The 21,015-nt window shown below is 32.9% G+C and overlaps 1 protein-coding gene across 5 annotated transcripts in view; it reads right to left on the minus strand.

Moving 5' to 3' along the window:
• Window positions 1–16,085: 16,085 nt before the first annotated feature.
• The window catches only part of LOC124359366, a 140,758-nt gene continuing 135,828 nt past the window's right edge, over window positions 16,086–21,015 (minus strand). For 4 of the 5 annotated variants that reach the window (XM_046812055.1, XM_046812054.1, XM_046812052.1 and 1 more), the window contains one exon: window positions 16,086–19,164. In XM_046812055.1, the coding sequence (XP_046668011.1) occupies window positions 18,136–19,164 (1,029 nt within the window). In that variant the 3' untranslated portion in view covers window positions 16,086–18,135. The remainder of the gene's footprint in view (window positions 19,165–21,015) is intronic. The other variant, XM_046812056.1, reaches the window with a different exon arrangement.

A 21,015-nucleotide genomic window follows, 5' to 3' on the forward strand; every position in this document is an offset into this window, starting at 1 on the left:
TAATAGGAAGATATATTAATTCTACAGAGAGGCAGAACGCTAATTATTATACACTATGTAATTTTTGGTTGATTTTTTTACCCGATTTTATACGGGGCAGCGGGGGGGGCGGGATGAGTCACCCTACTGGCGATTGCTGACAAGCCGATGTATAATACACATTGTCTAACAACTTAATAAAATTATTATTTCTGTGTATTACTATAAAGTAAGATTTCTGCTCCCTTTATGACGTTATAATTTAATTCAAACATCTTTGTAGGTTCTTAGTAGATTTCACTGCTAGGCTATTTTACTCAGTGTAACTTGTTGTGTTATAATTGACTTTTATAACATTCAATATGATTTACCGACATTTTATATTGCAATATATTAGCCTTTCTGTCGCATTAATACAAAACAAAATGTCTTACTTTAGAACATTTCTACTGTAAACTTTTATAAATTTAATGTAGTCTCTTTAAAAACCTTAGCGATCTTAAATTTCAGATTATTACAATTAAAAGTTACTATTTTTACCGGTTTTTTTTCTTGTTTAAACTAACTGTAAATCATTAGTACAACTGTATCATTATAAGCGAAAAAATGAAGTGAAATGGATTGAGGGAAAGGCCTATGTGGATAAAATACTTAAAATATTTCAATGTGTGGGTCCCTGACTCGGCAAGTGACCGCTTACACGTACGTACTATTGTGTCAAGAATCATAAATTAAAATAAAAATCGTTATTTTCTACTAACGTTTTATAACCAAACCACTATATAAAATTGACGCGGTAATGAGAAGCGCTGTAGGGAAAATTGGTTCATCGAGTTACTCGAACGGCACCCAATCAGTACCACTTTTCAGTGTGAAATAGGCTTCCACAACTCGTGGAAGCCTTTGGGAGATTACAACTTTACCGAATACCGAGCTAATGTTATTAATTTTTAGGAATCATAATTACTCTTGAAAAGTCCTTCTATGCTTCTAGTTTCTTAACTTTTTCGCAAACTTTCTTAACTTATGTGTAAACAATATTATGTTCGATAAAAAGACGATAAAATGTAAATTTTAATATCTATTTTATACAATACAAAATGAAATTTAGAAAAACCGGTTAGCGAGAAGCATACAGTGGAATGTCAGATCTAATTTCACTTTACGTTTCCTACAGATCATCCCATTAGTATGAAACTATTTCTAATCTGTACGGGAAAACCGGTACGATTCTAAATCGTAGTCTGTTTATTTACACACTGCAGGGTTCTGTCCGTACGGGAAGAAGACAATAGGACAAATCGAAAACAACACTTCAGTTCTGATAAAGGTGTAGTCTTGTTAATATGGATCGCGAGCAAGTCATTGCATTAAGGCGGCGGCGGAAAAGAAAAATACGCAATCGACTCTGGGTTCATCCAATTATTCAGAGACGTAAAGGTGTCGGGACCTTCTACGTATTATTTGAAGGGCTTAGAAATGACGACCAAAAGTTTTTTTTATACTTTCGTATGCCAGTTGTCTGTTTTGATTAATTGCACTGGAAACTGAAGAATGTTCATTGACGACAAAACAAGCAAATCAGAATTTCTATACTTACTGAAATGTTCGCGATGACTTTGGGATAGTTTTTGTTACTTTTGTATCCTTATCAATATCTAATGTTTTGTTCCATATGACAACTTTTGATTCAAATAGTGATATCAAATTTCAGCGTTAATTTCTTCTATAACTTTTAAATAAGCCACTGAAAAATACAAACTAAGGCACCACCAAAACGAAACCTTAAATCAAACTCAACGCACAGTCCAAGGTACAGCGACTGGACGACTAAAATCGTCGAGTGTAAAAGCGTGCATTTGCTCACGTGGGCCACTGAGCGGGGAGAACGACACGTTTATCGTGTTGCTCCAGTGTTGTACTCGTGTTGTAACCGAACAGTGTGAAAGGTCTCCTGCACTTCAACCGTCAACTAAGAATAATTGCCCGCCTTAGGCCCCTTGCACATTACACAATTCTTCCCGTACGGGACAATCGTATGGGCAATTTTCTAGTTCTTTGTAGAAGACGAAGCGTTTCGGTTACGTAAACACCGCATTTCGGTTTTGAGGGAATCGCATAACATTTGAGAAAATTATATTTAATTATAATTTGTGGAGAGCACAAAGATGTGTGGTATATGCGTTTGGTATTTTTAGTAATAAATAGCGTGTATTTCATCACCCTACCAATGTAGTTAGATTTAGCAGTAGTCATATCCAATGCTTGCATAGTATTGCACAACTATGTACGTGTCTGAGACGGATATGTTGTCGAGGGTATAACGGCAATCACAGGCCTGGTAGATGTGGCAGGGGAAAATACTACGGCTAGATATTTTTGTCAGAATTCGGAAGTTACTCTGGCAAATGTTAAAAATATAATTTGTCAAGAGTTAAAAATTACTAATAAACTAACACGGAATAATTAACTCCAGAAGTTTATTAAAGTAAGTTCAGTAACATAATTTATTACACTGCAGTATAGTAAGCGGCCACCACAATTATCAAAGCAGGATCCAAATTATCAATGCATTGAATAATAGTACATAATATAATATACATAATAATATAAGAAAATAAAAATCATTTGTATGGAATTTTAGTAAATTCCGCAAGTAAAATGGCGATGTACATATAGTGTCATTTGAGGGAAAAGATGTAGATACGTTTATCTTTCAATAGAGTAAAAAGTAACTAAATGCTTCTCTATTTTTTTGTCTTACATTTTATAAATACACATAGCCTAAATAATTTTCGTTCATCGTTAAACTAATACTGTTTTAGAAATAAAAACAGTTGAACTATATCCTACTGTATTTTTAAATGCCTTAAAACGTAATTAATATATATATCTTTATTTCATGCAAACCAAGTTTTCCCTAATAATACAAACTTTCATGCACTTCAGCAACATGTTGAAAATAACAGAGTTCTCAAATAACCTTTAGAGTTTTCTATACACTCAATTTTTATTCGTCATATAACTTGCCGAATTTTTGTTAGAATTTCGTGTGTTGTCAGAACTCCGACATTACCAAAGGACGATCCACGGTAGTAGGTGAACTGTCGAAACATATTTCTTGTTTTCCAATTCGAATCACTTGCCTAAATACTTACTTAGTATTCACGTAATTTTATTTAGTTAGTTTTATATAGTTTATTACTCAATTTTCGTTTATATTATATATTTACACATTTTGTCTAAAAATCGCCAAACCTCAAATGTATAGTGTCTTGATAACAATGTAGGATGTAATAAAACACATATCTTCGAGTGTTTCAAATATGACATCATAACAATATGTACTACTTAATTCGTATGTGGTTTTACACAAATAGGACGCCGGAATTCGATATTGTATCCATTTAGTGTTGCTTCCTGTAGGGAATACAGGAAGGTTTTTGCCTTCGTCGTGGTAACTTGAAACTTGAAAATCGCTTTAAAATATTTGACTTCAACAAACCATCCATCCGGTCAAAGGTAGTTTTTCTCTAGCCGTTGCCTAAATGGGAACATGTCTATGGTATGGCACAATTTAGATTCTGTTTTAACGAGATCAACTCTACAGAGATTTGTCCTTTTACAGGCTTAAAGTGTTTCATTATTCATACTAAAGTAATAAGTTTACATTCAGGACGGTTCAGTTTAGTCACTTGGTTAAGAATAGCCCAAACTGTTGTACATTGTTCAATGTTGTATATACCTGAAACAGATATATACTGTATAAAAGTGCCATGAAGAAACAGCTCGACAGAGAGCTTGTATCTCATATTGTATGCATGAGACTGTCACACCTCGCGCTATCCGACTCGGCGTTCTAATGTTTATACTTTCGTTGTCGAGAATAAATTATCTGCAAGGGGGGACTTTTAAATCGTGAATCATATAGTAGATATTCTACGTGTAATGGCAAGAAGTAATCCCTAAGTCAAATCAAATCAAATCAAATCATTTCTTTATTGCTTTTAGACAATATATAACATTGTATAGCAGTCGTCATATATTCAAACAGCAAATACTCTACACACTCACACACAGTCAGACTTACATGTCACTCATTCACACTAATTCACACTATCTTTGGATCCAGATTTTAAATTTTGGTAATTTAAGATATTTTTAGATATCCCAGCGACTCATCATAAACTCCTCTAGCGAATAAAATGCTTTTGACACCAACAGGCATTTGAGACGAGTTTTTGAATTGGATTTGATTAGTTGCATTTTTTTTACACTTTCAGGGAGCTTGTTGATTAAGCCGACGCCAACCTGATGCGGTAAATGCTGAGATACCGCCAGTCTATGACTATGGACTCTAAAGTTGTCCCTGGCTTCTAGTCTCATACTGATGAAAGTCCCTGCCCCGGACTAAAGTGCACTTCGATTGACAGTACAGGATCACATGAAAATATATAGAGACAGGGCAATGTCAGCAAACCCAGCTCCCTAAAAGAGTCCCTACACGACTCTCTGTAATTCAACTTTGCAATAATTCTAATTACCTTTTTTTGAAGCCTGAAAACGCGTTTTCCATCTTGTGTTTGGCACAGCCTCCCCACAGTCTCAAGCCATACGCAAAGTGCGGATATATGAGACCGAAATATGGCCGTCATTAAGACTTCAGGAGAACAGTATTTAGCTAGGCTTCGCAAGGCAAATATGCCAGAAGTAATTCTAGCACATATATTGTTAACGTGGTCGTCCCCAGGTCAGACCTTGATCAATGTACATCCCCAGGAATTTCGTGGGATCCAGTTTCCTCTAAAAGGACATCGTCCACAAATACAGCAGGTTGCCTTGCAAATTCCCTTGGTCTTAGGCAGAAATTGATGACATTTGATTTTGATTGGTTTGTTTTCAAATTCCTGTCAGTAAAATACTGGAATGCATGAAGTCAGTTCCACAAATGATGTGATTTCCAATCTTGTGTAGTTTTTTCCTTTGAAGCAAAGAGTCGTGTCGTCGGCATACTGAATCAGATCACCATGCTGGATCACTGAGTTAAGTCTACAGACGTAAACTAAAAAAAGAATAGGCCCAAGAATAGAACCCTGAGGGACACCGTGGGCTATTTTAATTTTACTAGAGATGACATTCGAAATCTGCACGCATTGATCTCGATTCTTAAGATAAGAAGCAAGCCCACGCGTTTGGCAGACCCCGAACGCCACATTTTTGTAACTGTGCAACAGAGTTTCATGATGCACACAGTCAAATGCTTTGGATAGGTCAAGAAATATGCTGAGCACTTGTTCTCGCCTTTCCAAGCCATCAACAACATTGTTCAAAAGACTGTTTACAGCGTCAATTGTTGATCTTTTTTTCCTGAAGCCAAATTGTTTCAGGATTTAGAATTTTTCATTGCTTTCTAGAAAGCTTTCAAGTCTTTCACAGAAAACCTTTTCAAAAATTTTGCTGAAAACTGGAAGAATTGAAATTGGACGATAATTGCTGGTTTTGCAAGGATCGTCTTTTTTAAAAATTATAAAAATAAGTATAACAATTAGTTAATATTGTAAATCTTTTGCAATAAATTAACTATGCAAGTATTGGCTAATCATTGTAACATGTTTAAAATGTGTAAATGGCTTCCATTTTTTAGGGCAGCCTACTCAAAATTGTGTTTTATTACTAACATTATGTTTATCTCATTAATACTTTTAAAATTATATCCTACTTTAAAATAATTGAGCCACCTTTCACGGGCATGCCTGTCCGAGGAGAGAAGTCTTTGATGGCATCACAAATTAGTTTCTTACAGTCTTTTTTGTGCAAAGTGGCACTGATATAAAGGGAAGACATGGTAGATAAGTACTAAATAGTGTAAATTCTAACTTCGTGGCAATACGAGCCACTCTTTAACAGTTCATTACTTCAATTTATAATATTTTCTATAATATACTTTTTAACACTTTTTGAGCGATTTTATTGTGTACAATGTACATTTCAAATTCAATGATTTCGTTGTACATTGTACACAATAAAATCGCTCAAAAAATGTTAAAAGGTGTATTATTGTACATTAAATATCAAAAACTTGTCGAGGATACAACTCTAATATTTTTCTGTTTTAATCTGAACGTATGTAGTGTTTTTAGCTATAAAGACACTTCGCGCAACCTACAACTACGATTAACTGAATTTGAAGGAACGTTATTTCTTTCACTTTTTATAACTTGATTCCCAATTTTGAAACGATATCGGTTATTTTTCATTTTAGGATCAATATTTTACTATTATATTATGTTTATGGTTACAACCGCTGAATATGGAATCAACACAATGCGTGATGTTTTAACAATCACCAATTACTTTGCATATAAAATATGTAAATTGTACCACTGCATGGTTAACTGTACCATACCTATCTTTCTTAAACTACTTTTACCTGTTTTAATACACGAATAGTCTACTCGTCTACTCAGAATTCCATTAGTGCAAAACTCGGTTATATAATGTAACGTTTACAAAATGTAATACATCGTTTATGTTTACTTCTAATAATTTGGACGTACAGTACTTCATGGAAGGATGAAAGACATCTTACTCTCGAAAATATTCGGAGCACGCTGTTGCAGTAGCTGAAACATAATTTTGTTCCGTGCCTTGCATGAGATAAGGGATGGAAATGTGTGAGGGAGGGAAGGAGGAGGGGGATTGATAACAAGTGGTGGGGGTTGGTAACGATGAGCATAGGGTTGTCTCGCGATAAAATGTGGATCCTCTTTTATGTGAGTAATGTATACGTTATTTAATAATTCGTTGTAAATAAAAATATTCACTCAATTCAACGACCATAAATAGTGGCAAATGAGTATTAATTCTACAACTGCTTCAATTCATTTTTGCACATAATTTAATTTGTAATAAACAAATGATGATGAACCTTTTATCTATGGTTCATCGTTTAAAAGTAGCGTTATCGTAATATAAAACGTAAAAAAGTAATATTACCGACAAGTAAATCCTTTTCTCTCGTGGAAAGATAAAAGGAGGAAAGTCTTAATTTATTTCTCGACCAAGACCCGACCAAAATCTATATAAATTATTAAATTCCTAATAAATCTATAGGGTGAACGTTTCTAAATTATTTGTTTTTGCAATTTAAAATGCCCGAAATGAGGGTCCCAGGTTAAAATCTCAAACCTTTCTAAAGCCTTGGCACATAGATAGGTAATTTGACACATCATTCTAAAGGTCTTTAAATGCTTTTAATAATTTGGCAAATATTTTTTTAAATATCGTTCGTCTTATCCAAATGGCAGGGTTTTTTTTGTTTCTCTTTTTTACTATGGTACTTTTGTACTTAAATTTACGAGTGTGTGATACTTAATGTTTGTGTGAAAGAGCACAAGGTAGGCTTTCGAACGGTATGTCGTATAGCCATTTCGTAACTTTTTCTTAATATCATTGAAGTTAAAGAGAATAGATTCATTTGACAACATTGATATTATCAAGATCAAATTAATGAATTAACCCAATGATATATCTGTAATTGCAATTCAAAACATTAACACTAATAGTAGTTACAACGCAGTTTTGACTAATACTATTGGGTTAAATCCCACCTTTATCACTATTAGTAAATTATTAATTGGTTAATTTCTTGCTTAATCTTGTTTTAAAAACCACTGTGTACCTACGAATGCTGCGCATCGTGAAGCCATAATTATGTCAATGTCGCTTGCATGCCGAAACTATATCAGTGCTGCTTGCATGTACAGTTAGAGTTAGGCCATCTCCCTTAACAATAAACACCAATGTTCTTGGGGTCTTGCTGTTTGGCTGATTGCTAACCAATGACTGACTTCCGGTCTGAAGGCAATTTGTGCCTACTTCTTCCATCCGGTATTTACTGATTAGGGAGATTAGCTGTTAAACGCCGCCGTTATGGAGTATTATATTCTAGAGTAGGGTGGAATTGAATGTGTTTCGTATTAGCTCTAATTCTGAATGCTGTGTATTACCTCCATCATCGACGAAAAAAAGTCAAATGAGGGGAAAACGTGATGTGATTTTCTCAATGAATACAGCAAGGCAATCAAGAGAGCTAAGTGATGGAGAATCAATCAACGGTAGAAATAGCTTAAAAGAAACTCCTTGCATTGATTGATGGTCACAACTAAATTCTGTAGGATACTTTGTGAATGTTATGACCACCTCCATAACAGGTCTGAGAGATATATTTGTACTGATTCTTCTATTTCTCATGGCGAATCACTCTCCTGGGAGTAACTTTGTGAAATATGTTACTTAAAACTTTAAAAGAAATGCATGTCTAAGAGTGATCATTGATAGCTTTACAATCAGACAAATAGCTACACTATATAAGACCAGATGGGTGATAAACAAATACAGTTCCTTTAATTCTTTTGGACATGATAATATATTTACAGCTTTACTACTGATAGGCTATTAATGTCATTTTACTCATATGCCTATACAAGTCCTTCTGAGCCAACCTGACACCTATCACTATAGCCTACCTCAAGGCTTTTTTTAAAGCTAGTTTTTGAAGATGGAAGGATTGTGAAGGAAACCGGATTCCCCAGGCATTTGTCAAGTATGCATTGCTGTTAGGCTCACAGTGACAGATTCCACAAAGTTTCCTAACAGCAAGACTCTAAATTTGAACTGCAGTGTATTTTGTTAGGGAGTTGGACTAACCCAAACTGAGCATGCACGCAACATTGACATTATTATGGCTTCACCATGTACAGCATTTGTAGATATACTGTGTTTTAACTAGATTTAACAAGAAATTAAACACATTTTTAAATATCAATTAATAATTGAAAAATATTTATATAAACTGTTATTTTTCTCCACCAATATTTACCCAAACTGTGCTGATAGTGCTATAGCAGAGTTGCTGAGGAAATCAGTTTATTGTCAATGCAACTACGAACCTACAGTAATCCCTCTCTGTAGTCCAACACTGACAGATGGTTTAAACAGTTTTAAAAACGATTACTCATTCGAAACGTGGTAGTATTATCCACCAGTTGATTTATCACGTCATTTCATTAAAACATACATTACAAATATGACAGTGAGAAAACATATGTATAGAGAATACAGACACCATGTTAAAATATTACAACTGTAAACTATAAACAAACAGGCTGATTCTTGTCGATTCATACCATGAACTGTCCCATGGGAGAATGACTCATTTCAGACAATTTGAGGCCAGGCATGAAGGAGGCTATTACAATGTGGAAGTGTTGAGGTACAATTGGTGTTCTGCATTCATAATGTCACAATATTTAACTGGTTTGAATGTGACTTCTTGGAAAAGCTAGTATGTTTCTAATAATGCTTCAGTGGAGGTCAGGGGCGCACCAACGGGGGGGGGGCAAATGGGACCTGCCCCCTCCTCCCCAAGAGCATTTAATTTTACAATTATCTATTTCCTAACAGTCTATTTTCGACAAAAAATTACATTTATGTAGGAACTTTAAAATAAATCATAATCAAATATAACTTTATAACTATTTTCATTTACAAAATACACGACATTGCACATATAATAATTAAATTTGATTGAAAACGCTAAATATGTTTATATCACCGTCACGCAGCGACTACGAAAGTAAGGTTAATTTCTTACTATTTGTTTTGACTACCTGTACCCGGATTTTTAGTATCCGACTACAAAATGAACTAGTACTGATTTAGAATCATACGTTACAGAATACTCCTAAAATGGTAAAGATTCATGTTCGAATGACTGTTACTGGTAAATGAGTCCGAGTGCTTTATACCAGGAATCGCGGTAAATGTGAAAAGTATCTGTAATAGTAACCTGTACCGGGTACTTTCGGTTTGCGGTAACTTATTCTCTCGGGTCAGACGAGTACCTGGCACAAAGTATGGTTTGCAGTAGTCCGACGTTATCAGTTGTCACAGTAGTCAATGGGTTTCCGAGCACTGCGCAGGTCTGTACTGTGTTAGTTTGATGTGACCACGAGGCAACACTGCCCTGGGCAGTCCGACTTTATCAGTTATCACGGTAGTGAGTGATTTGCTGAGCGCTGCGCAGTTCTGTACTGTGTTAGTTTGATGTGACCACGAGGTAACACCGCCCTGGACAGTCCGACTTTATCAGTTATCACGGTAGTGAGTGATTTGCTGAGCGCTGCGCAGTTCTGTACTGTGTTAGTTTGATGTGACCACGAGGTAACACCGCCCTGGACAGTCCGACTTTATCAGTTATCACGGTAGTGAGTGATTTGCTGAGCGCTGCGCAGTTCTGTACTGTGTTAGTTTGATGTGACCACGAGGCAACACCGCCCTGGGCAGTCCGACTTTATCAATTATCACGGTAGTGAGTGATTTGCTGAGCGCTGCGCAGTTCTGTACTGTGTTAGTTTGATGTGACCACGAGGTAACACCGCCCTGGACAGTCCGACTTTATCAGTTATCACGGTAGTGAGTGATTTGCTGAGCGCTGCGCAGTTCTGTACTGTGTTAGTTTGATGTGACCACGAGGTAACACCGCCCTGGACAGTCCGACTTTATTAGTTATCACGGTAGTGAGTGAGTTGCAGAGCGCTGCGCAGTTCTGTACTGTGTTAGCTGCGCAGTTCTGTACTGTGTTAGTTTGTCGTGACCACGAGGCAACACGGCCCTGGACAGTCGGGCGATTTTACGCGTTAAAACGAGCAGTTTCCGGTTACGTAAATTAACAAAACCTGCTTGTAGTTTACAGTTAACCAGAGTTGTAGTTTGGTTTAAAAGCGCCAAAAACCGTAATTTTTCGTTGTTATCGATATAAAAACTGAAAGTTATTGTTAGTAAGCAATTTTATATGAAGAAACGCTAAATTTAAATATAACTCCTTTTATTGGAGGTATATTACTTAGTTTGTGGTAAACTTTCAAATTTGGATATCTATAATTTTCGATGCGAGATTAGATATGATGGCTGGAAAAACTGTTTATTTGTACTCATAATTGGATTTTATCAACCTTTCTTATATGATGGTTGTGTATTAAACATTTTCAAGTTGCTTTTATATATTTAATATTCAATAAGTGTAGAATGAAGGGCTTTGGATGGGGTGTTTTGAAATGTTCTTACTGTTGTAAGTTTTTTTTTATTGAGAATGATCACTCATTCCATAGCAATTTTTAAATTGTAGAAATGTGTTGAGAATTAAATTGTAAATGATAAGTCGTTAATTCGTTGTCTAAAACCTGTTTGTAGTCATGATGTCATGGAACACATAATAAAGAAGTTCATAATAAATAATGCAATAGTAAAGTATTCCTTCTTATCATCATATTTGCTGAAGATAAATTGTACCAAACAGACATTATGAAGTCATCTAAAGTGATAAACACGTTACAGCGTGAGCCAGCCTCATACAAAATGCATGAGGAACATCTCGTCATATATAAAGTCCCATTTGCATCACCATGTCATTTTCCGTACACAAAATACCTTATTTTGTCAGTAACTGGTTATTCGTTCAGTTAATATTAAATTTATTTCAAGGAGTTTTTTTAACAGAATCTCGTAAAATACCAGAGCAATTTATTTTATAAATAGAAATCATTTTTCATACAATCTACAATCTCATAATTTATGTATTTTTATTGTTTAAATACCAGTATATAGCATTTAAATTTGTTTTAAACAGTTCCTTATCAGCCAGTCCAAAACAATGAACTTTTTTTGATGTTTGAAAGACTTGTTATCAATTTCATATAATTAACCTAAATATGTTATTTACTCAATGACCACTGAGATATCATTGAATGGAACCATTTTATCTCTGTAGATTTTAGCAAAACAAACTTATTAGATATACTGTTAATGATTAAAATTAATGTATTAAACATTTTCAGTTGATTCTATTTCTGATTCTATTTTACAACGTGCAATAGCAGAGTGAAGAGATGTCAATCGGGAGAGTGGATATTTTCTGTTTTCGGTTTATCTGATCCTAGCTTTATTTTAAAGTAGCATTCCATAATAATTTTTAGTTGCCTGTTCAATTTGGATACAGTGTAGTAAATTGTTACTAATTTAGTCATCAAATAGTTGAAAAACTATCATACAATTTCTATATTAGAGACATTTACATCAAGACAATTCAGTCATTAATTAAAAAAATTACTTGTTTATGGTGATGCCAAATAAAACTAAAATACATGGTTCTGTGTACATACCTGAAACAGACATGTATTAAAGTGCCATAAAGGAACAGCTCGACAGAGAGTTTGTATCTCATATAGTATGAATGAAACTGTCACCTCACGTTATCTGATCCAGATCTTACTTTTTACACTTTCGTCACTGAGAATCCTTTTTTTAAAAGAATATATGGGAATGTTAAGTCATGGATTATGTACACAGGCTATATATAGTGGAAGATTCTGAATTAATGGATAATTAGTTATGTAAAATATATCACTTTTTGTTGTCATTTTCATTACACAGTTATGTTTATCATTATAAAATCAAAGCATTATCCTCGCACCTTTGAATATTTGTATTTTATAATACATTTTTATAAACATTGATTTGGTACAAAATATCTGAAATGTTTATAAGGGTCTTTTGATATTTGACAATTTGTGATGTAGCACCACGCATAAAATCAGCAAACACCCTGATAGCATCACACACCAGATATGATGTTTTAGCCAGAAAGATGCAGAATGCAATGGTACTATTTCCAAGTATCCTAAGTGAAATAATCAACTTTAAAATATTCTACTACATAAAATGTTTGCCACTAGCATGGTCACAATGAGTAATCATAATTGCTATCCACATATTATAATATGTAGTAAAATTGTAATAAATTATAAAACTAAAGACATACAATGTCATAAGGCTCGTGGCAAAACTTTGGCTACTGGGGATGTGTGTTTAAAAAAAAGTCAAGTAACTTTTGCTACATCTAGGGATAATAAAACATATTTATAGGCAGGGGAACAACCTACAGAGGAGGGAACGAATGGGACTTGCTGCCCCCAAGATCATTTAATTACAATATAATAGATCGCATAGTACTCTATTTTCGACTAAAAATAACAATTATGTTGGAACATTGAATTTAATCGTAATCAAATATATAAATTGAAACTGTATAACTATTTTAACTTACCAAATACACGACGCTGCACATATAACTCAATTTTATAAAAAACATTAAATATTTAAATTTTACCGCCATGCAGCAATTACAAAAGTGAGGTTAGTTCTAGCTATTTCTAACTGTACATGGTACTTGCAGTAACTGAGTACAAAATGTACTCATACTTATTTAGAATCATACAATGAATACATACTCTTACTGCTAAACGAGTTCGAGTACTTTGTACCTGGAACGATGTTATATATGTTAAGTATCTACATCTTAAAAATACCTGAAACAGTAACCTGTACCGGGTACTTTCGGCAACGTGTGGTAACTAGTACTATGGGAACGGACGAATACTCGGTACAATGTATCTTAATCCTACCGTGATCAGTTGTCGCAGTAGCGAATGAGTTGCCGGGATTTGAGCATTTCTGTACTGAGTTAGTTTGTTACCATTCGTTGTTACTATGAAACAACACTACTCTGAGCAGTCTGGCAATTTGCGAGTTGTAAAAAAGTTTGCTTTTCTAAAGAAGATCCCTGTCGGTCCGAGCGACTTCTTACATGCCAAACACCTCACTTCAAATGCCTACCACATTAAAATATACACCTACATTATCTCGGAAATAATACTTAACTGATTGGGTACTATTCAACCATGTATTCGAGTAAAATAAAAATATTTGGTGTGTTATTGTGGATTATGATAACCAAAAATATGGAGAAAACCATGGTTTTCTGTTCAAAATCTAAGCTTTCTCCACTTTGATAAGTGTAACTCGTCATTATTCCAAAAGGAATGACAGTAAAACAATCTCATACGGCGTTTGCTGTATGTCTCTTGAAGAGCGACATACCAAACATTGAGAGTAATAACTTAAAAATTAAAAGCGTAATTGTTTTTTTTTCTTTAAACCCTTGCAAAATCGGTCATTAGTTATTATTTTGAGAATTTTAAAATAATGACTGATACTATACGTTCTGCATGTCAATAATGAGTTGGATTTATACTCATTAGACTTGTATTTATTTAGAAATTACACAACATTTATTACTCGCTGTCTTTAACTTGCCAGCGTGGGTGCACATCGAGCGAGGTACAGTTACATTTACGTTCTTGAAAGGTTCACGAAAGAATCTATCTACATAGTTCCTCTTTTCAATCATTCATAGGCTTTAAAAAATGTAGTATCTTGCCACCGAACAGGATACAGACGCTAGATGAGTTCTGTTCACCCAGCGGGGCAGTTTGGCCTTATTTTGAATTAAAAATGCCATTATTTATAAGCATACAGGTTTTTTTAAACATCTCACTGTTTGGTTTGTTTTTTTAACATACAGGATAGGCACTTGAGTTTCATTATTACAGCATAATATAGCAAGCTCACAGCACAGTGGGGGGTCGGCCCGAACGCAGCATGTCTAGAATTCAGTGTTGTGACTGTACCTCGCCTGATATGCACCCACACTCACAAGTAGACAGCAGTACATACATATACTAGTCTACTGTAATTAAATATATAATTTTAGAATAGTATTAAAATAAAGCTCTTATTAAATTATCATTTTAACTTTTAATTCTTGACGGAGACCAGATGATCCACAAATATCAGCATTGGTAACGTTATGAAGCTAGTCATTATCTTTATAAACATTTCGTCTTAATCAGATAACAAGTTTCCGACTTATGAATTTTCAAAGTTGCGGCTTGGTTGAAAAGCACAAAAAACTGTAAATCATGCGGTAATATCAATATAAAAACTGAAAGCTATTGTTAGTAGTTTTATATGTAGAAATGCAGAAATAAACAATATACATTTTAATGTTAACTCCCGTTATTGTATCTCTATTATTTAGTTTGTAGTCAACTTTCAAATTCGGATATACACATACACATATATGTATACACACTTTGATCCAGACATCAAGATTTATATTAGGTCTTGATTTGTGATTTAATCTTTACAATTCTGTTAATGTTATGATTAAAGTTTGTTTTAGTTAAATACACTTCATATAAACTTATTTGTTGCAGATTTTAATAACCCCTGTATAAGCTTCCTGGTGATTGGTGGTAGAGTGCTTTTACTGTAATACTTATACACTCTGTCCTGATATTTTCCCTCTTTTTATTACTCCAGACGTTATAAAATACAATTCTAGGACCTAATATTTCAAGACGTTCCTGGGGGAGGGTCCTCGGTCTGATTTAGAGGGTGTTCCAAACCTCTGACTCCCCAGTGTTCTGGACACCCCCCAGAGAAGATTTCTGGGTGCTCCACTTTTTATACACTTTTATGGGAATTTCCTTTACAAAAGCACTAAGATCAAAGAGGAATCCTTTCTTAGTGTGCCTGTAGAGCCCAAGATAAACTTATATACCAAATTTAAAGTGTCAAAATATATAGTTTTTGCTTGACGCTGAGTAGTCAGTGAATTACTTATGCAGATCCTGTTTTGCAAATGTACATGGGCCCAGGGGCTCAAGATGAGTTAAATTTTTTGGGTGCAATCACAAGACTATTTTTTTAAGGCAAGGCATAGAGTAAATCATACAAAAGAGTGGAGGCAGTCAGCTGAACTTGTACAATTATTTTATAGTATGCTAATTTTGTTTGTCACTGTTTTACAACTGTATTAAAAAATGTATGCATGGTCATGTCTAATAATATTTTGTGTAGACTTTGTCGATCCAAATCAGTTTGTCACAGCAACTGAACTCTGTTTTGCGCAGTACATTGGCGCATTTCACAGCTTTATCCTTGTGGGAAAATGACAGTACAGTTCTTGAGATCTGCAGGCATGCTGTGTTCCTACATTGAATTGCGCAGTACTGGTATTACTGCAGTTAAAACCAGTATGTCAATTCTTTAATTTTTAATTGTTTTGTTCTTATTAATTTTTGTTATTTACAGCAGTATTGCCTGCGGGGAGGGGTGGGTAAACAGATATAAAAACACATAAAGTCACTTTTACATTTTTTACTTGGTACAAAAACTTAATATTAAAACAACAATTCTTTACATATTTACAATTTCACATTATTTTTAAAATATATATTATATAATAGTCTTAAGGATTCCCATTGTACAAGTATGTATATTTTTACAAAGTGAAAATGTTTTTAATAAGCTAAGTACCAATATATTTAATATTATACAAGATTTAAATACGTAACATGTATTCCAAAATAATGGTTCCATATTTAAAAATTAAAACCCACAAAACTTAAAATATGAAATCTTAAATTTATTTTATTTTCTACAATGAATTTCTTTGTCCTTTTTCTTAAAGTATAAAAATTATATTTACCCACTATAAGTCTTAAGTTCATATTTGTATTATTTTATTTATGGTAAATATATTATGAACACAAGATACTTTATAGAAAATTAATATTAAGATCAACATGTCTTTCCTAGCCGATTGTAAACCTGTAACATATTATTTGTATAGAATTTTAACATCATTTTTTATTTAAAATCTGAGTCTCATGATTGTTTTATGCAAAATGTCAAAAGAACATTTTTAACTACTTCAATAAAAGTTTAGAATAATTGTGCAAGCTAATTTATGAACAAAACAATTATTAACCATAATGTTCATTACCTAAAATTAATTGTAATTACACCATGAGAAAAATATCTAAATGTAAGTTACATTTTACATTTTTAAAGCAATTCTACATTACTATTTCATAAATTCAGTCCATTGCACTGTAAAATAATCAAACATGTAGGTATAAGTTAATGTAACTGCTTCATTCATAAAATCAACTAGGACATTCCAATTAGTCTGGTAAAATAAAGTAATCAAAGTAAATTTTTAATTTGCTGGATTGTTGAATTAACAAATCCAAAATTTGTGGACTTGCATGAGTCACTTAAATCCTATAACAACTACTTTTTATTTATTTGTTTTTAAATTTACTCTTACTCTCCTTTTTTAGCATATAGCAAACAAGTTATTATCAAACCAATATAACAGTAACATTATATTATGAATGATATCAATCAATAGCATAATTCATTCACAAATTGTATAAATATGCTTTAAGAAAAAATATGGTGCACTGGAAAAAATACAATCAATAATAATTAGTTGTTTGTGACAAATCCTACAAATAAATATAAAAAAATTACTATTACAAAAAATATAAAATAGTTAAAATATTGATTTTTAAAATATAATAGTGTTTGCTAAATAACATAAAATCGTGTAAAGATATAAGTACTGTATGTATTTTAAGCATTAGTAGTTTAAAAAAAGTTTCAAGAGATCTTATAAACAACACTTTTAAATATAGAACATGAATTATGCTTCTTTACAAATCAGCTAAATAGCTCAAAAACATCTTATTGAAAAGTAAAAACTCTAAAAATAATACAATTGATATCAGAACCATAGTTTTCATAATTCTGGTTGCAATTTTTCCTTAATTTTAAATCATTAGTCTTTTGGGGTCAACCTAACATATTATATCAACCAGAGAATTTTACAGCATGTTAACAATGGCTAACTGGAAGTTACTTCTACTTTTTTATTATTAATTAAATATATTATATACAAAACATTTGACTTTTTGCAGTATAAATGCTGTACAATATCTAAAAATAAATAAGATCTGGGGACAATGGAAATGCTTTTAATGAGATCTTAAAGGATTAAAACCAGGAATGTAGAACATGCAGGATTTCAACATCATTTCTTCTAATTTGCCAAAAGGAAGCTGATTTGGATAATGATGACTTAATACTACGTTTTAATGTCTTAAATCATAATCTAAATGTAATGCTTACACTGTTAAGCTAACTACTTAAACTTGTATCTGTAACAAAAAGTTGAAATAACTCTTGTTAATGACAGAATGTGCTAATATTTTTGTAATTATAATTAAATATTCATTCATAAAACAACACACGAATTTCAAGAAAAAGGTAGAAAGTATAAAGAAATCTTAACTGGCACTTTTATCATAAACAAGCTCGACTCCCTCACTTTTACACATTATCTGATTAGTGAACCAATGTTACATGTTTATTTAGTGACTCCTGACAATAGAAGACCGCACCACACTCATCGCACTTAAAGAGAACAGTACTGCGGCCAGGATGAGCTAGCACTATGTGATCCACTATACTTTCCTTGCAGTATAAATCTTCTGAGTCCTTGCAGTAAATACATTTCACTTTGTGAAAGCTCTCGTGTGAAGATTCTTTATGTGAATCCAAGTTCAGTTTGGAAGGGAAAATTGCAATACAAGCCTCGCAGTCAAAATCTTTCATCAGTTGAGTGGACTGACATTTGGGTGATTTTGTGTGTCGATTTTTCTCATGCGGATGTCTTTTGGAAAAGTGAATCGACAAAGCCTCTGCGCTAGGGAACACTTTATGGCAACTGTAACAAGCGTTTGTTGTGGCCTGGGAGTGAGCATACTTATGTTGTTTTAGAACAAATGGGCAACTGAACTTCTTGTCACAAACATTGCACATTAAATCTTCTGATTCATGTGCTTTTCGCGGAAAATAATGTTCATTAAACTGAGAAATATTGTACTTTTTATTCGCATAACACTCAACAATATTAAGTTCGCCTGAATCGTTAGCATTCAAATAAATATTCTTTTCCTTATCAGCATCAATTATCAAATTTTCGGTTATTTTTGGAAACTCTGAGTTCCCTTTCACATCTGAATCCGAGAGGTTAGAACTTTGCAATCCTCCAAGAGAAATATCAGTTTTGTTCAAGTTGGTAGTGTCTACATTCTCACAGTGCTCATGCTCATTAAATTGAGGGTCTATAGATACCTTTACACTGGAGATAACTGATTTAGCCACCGTATATCCTTTTGATATGTCTCCCTCTAAATTTAAAGTAACACTTGAATTTTCACAAAATTTTGAATCTTCTTGCTTTACATTTTCGTCCAACTTTAATTTGTACAATACCTTAACATCCTCACTTGATTTTGAAAAAGAGTTGTTTTTGAGAATCAATTTGTTTTCTTCATTTTTCAGATAACCTTCCTGTTTTAACATTCCCATCTAAAACAAATCAAAAAATTACAAAAATAAAAGGAAATAGAATTAAGTTGTATCCCATATTCATATTAAACTGATTAGAGGTAAGAATATAATTGTTAGCAATTTTTATTTACTTCAAATATAGAGACCCAATGAAAACTAATATAATTGTTGAGTGCTGTTGTTTTTTGCACTCCAAGTAAGTTTGTAAGTAGTACAAATAAGTAAGTGCCTGCTTGATGAGTATTCAAGAACATTAATTAATCAATATAACATCTCTCTAATAATTTACTGTTATAAAACATGTACATTTGAAGTTATTATTATGAGTGGATATATTAGCTAACCATTGTCTCCTTTAGACTTATGGCATATCTAAAATAAAATAATTATTATTTCTTCGAAAACATATTCTAAACATAAGATGCAACATGAAAGGAGAAAGAACATTCCCTTGTCCTCTTAAGAGAATATAAATCAACATTGCATATTAATAATTACATCAGTGACATCTGCCATTGGAGAAGGATGTTAAATTGACATTACAAAAAATGTACGAATAAATACACGCATTAGAAAAATGTTGTCACTTTTAACTCTTCATTCGTCTCAAGTACATTTCCAAACCATTTAAAAACAGCAAAAATTTCCCCTTACATAAGAAAAATGACACTAGAAATGTGCTAAATTATCAACCTGAATCTTTGTTACAATTATTTTCTAAAATATATGAAAATGTAATCTACAGGAAATTCATAGACTTTTTAGAAAATAAAACAATATTCTGGACCAAAGTCAGCATGGCTTCAGATTGGGTAGGTCAGTAGTAAATGTGGCTGTTAATTTTATTGAATCAGTTATAGTATCAGTAAACAAAAGAAAATATACAAGCGGCATATTTATGGATCTTACTAAAGCTTTTGACAGTGTCAAACACTCAACACTAATTATTATAAAAGCTACAATTTTGTGGGATACCTACTATCTTTCTTATAGATCACAGTATGTTGGAATTACAAACTTAAGTAATTACAACAAAATTATCAAAGCACCCTCAGATTTCAAGCTACTTAATTTTAGAGTAATGCAAGTTCTGAGCCCTCTATTATTCCTATACTATCTGAGTGGGATGAATAGAGCATCAATATATAATTTAATCATTTAAATAGCAAACTTTATCTCTATGCAGATGACTTGAATTTGTTGCTATCAACAAATTCTGCTGAAGAAACCGAAATTTGTTCTTTTGTAGAACTGGAAAGTATTGGGAAATTTCTGTAAGGTCACAACCTTATTCTAAACCTACAGCAAACTAGTCTTATACATTTAAAAACTAGGCAAAATACTTAATTAAAGGGACCGATAATAACTTACGACTCATAAAGCATAGAACAAACAAATTATCACATGATTCCTAGCTTATTAGTAGACACACATCTGAATTGGTACATGAACATTTACATAAAATCCTAATGAAAATTAACTCTGAAATTTATGCTTGTCCTTTTACTGTAATATATATATATTTATTTTGTCAATGTACACTTCCAAATTTATTTCTGTATACGCTTGTATGGCTCTACAAAAATAATAAATATGAATAGTATTTTTAAATGACAAAAGAGTGTGATTATGTTAAACCTTAACAATAACGAATCAACAAAACTTAATTTTCAGAATCTGAAAATATTGACTGTTTTGGTCAATAAACCTTTGAAACCATCCTACACACAAAAAATTAAATTCTCAACTCAAATACAAACGTTACCACCTACCTACAATACCAGCAACAAGCATATTATCACTCAGATTCATAGACGGAGGTTTTCAAAACAAAAACCTACATACATGGAGAATAAGATTTTAAGAGTA

The sequence above is a fragment of the Homalodisca vitripennis genome, chromosome 4 (assembly GCF_021130785.1).
Source record: "Homalodisca vitripennis isolate AUS2020 chromosome 4, UT_GWSS_2.1, whole genome shotgun sequence".
Taxonomy (NCBI): domain Eukaryota; kingdom Metazoa; phylum Arthropoda; class Insecta; order Hemiptera; family Cicadellidae; genus Homalodisca; species Homalodisca vitripennis.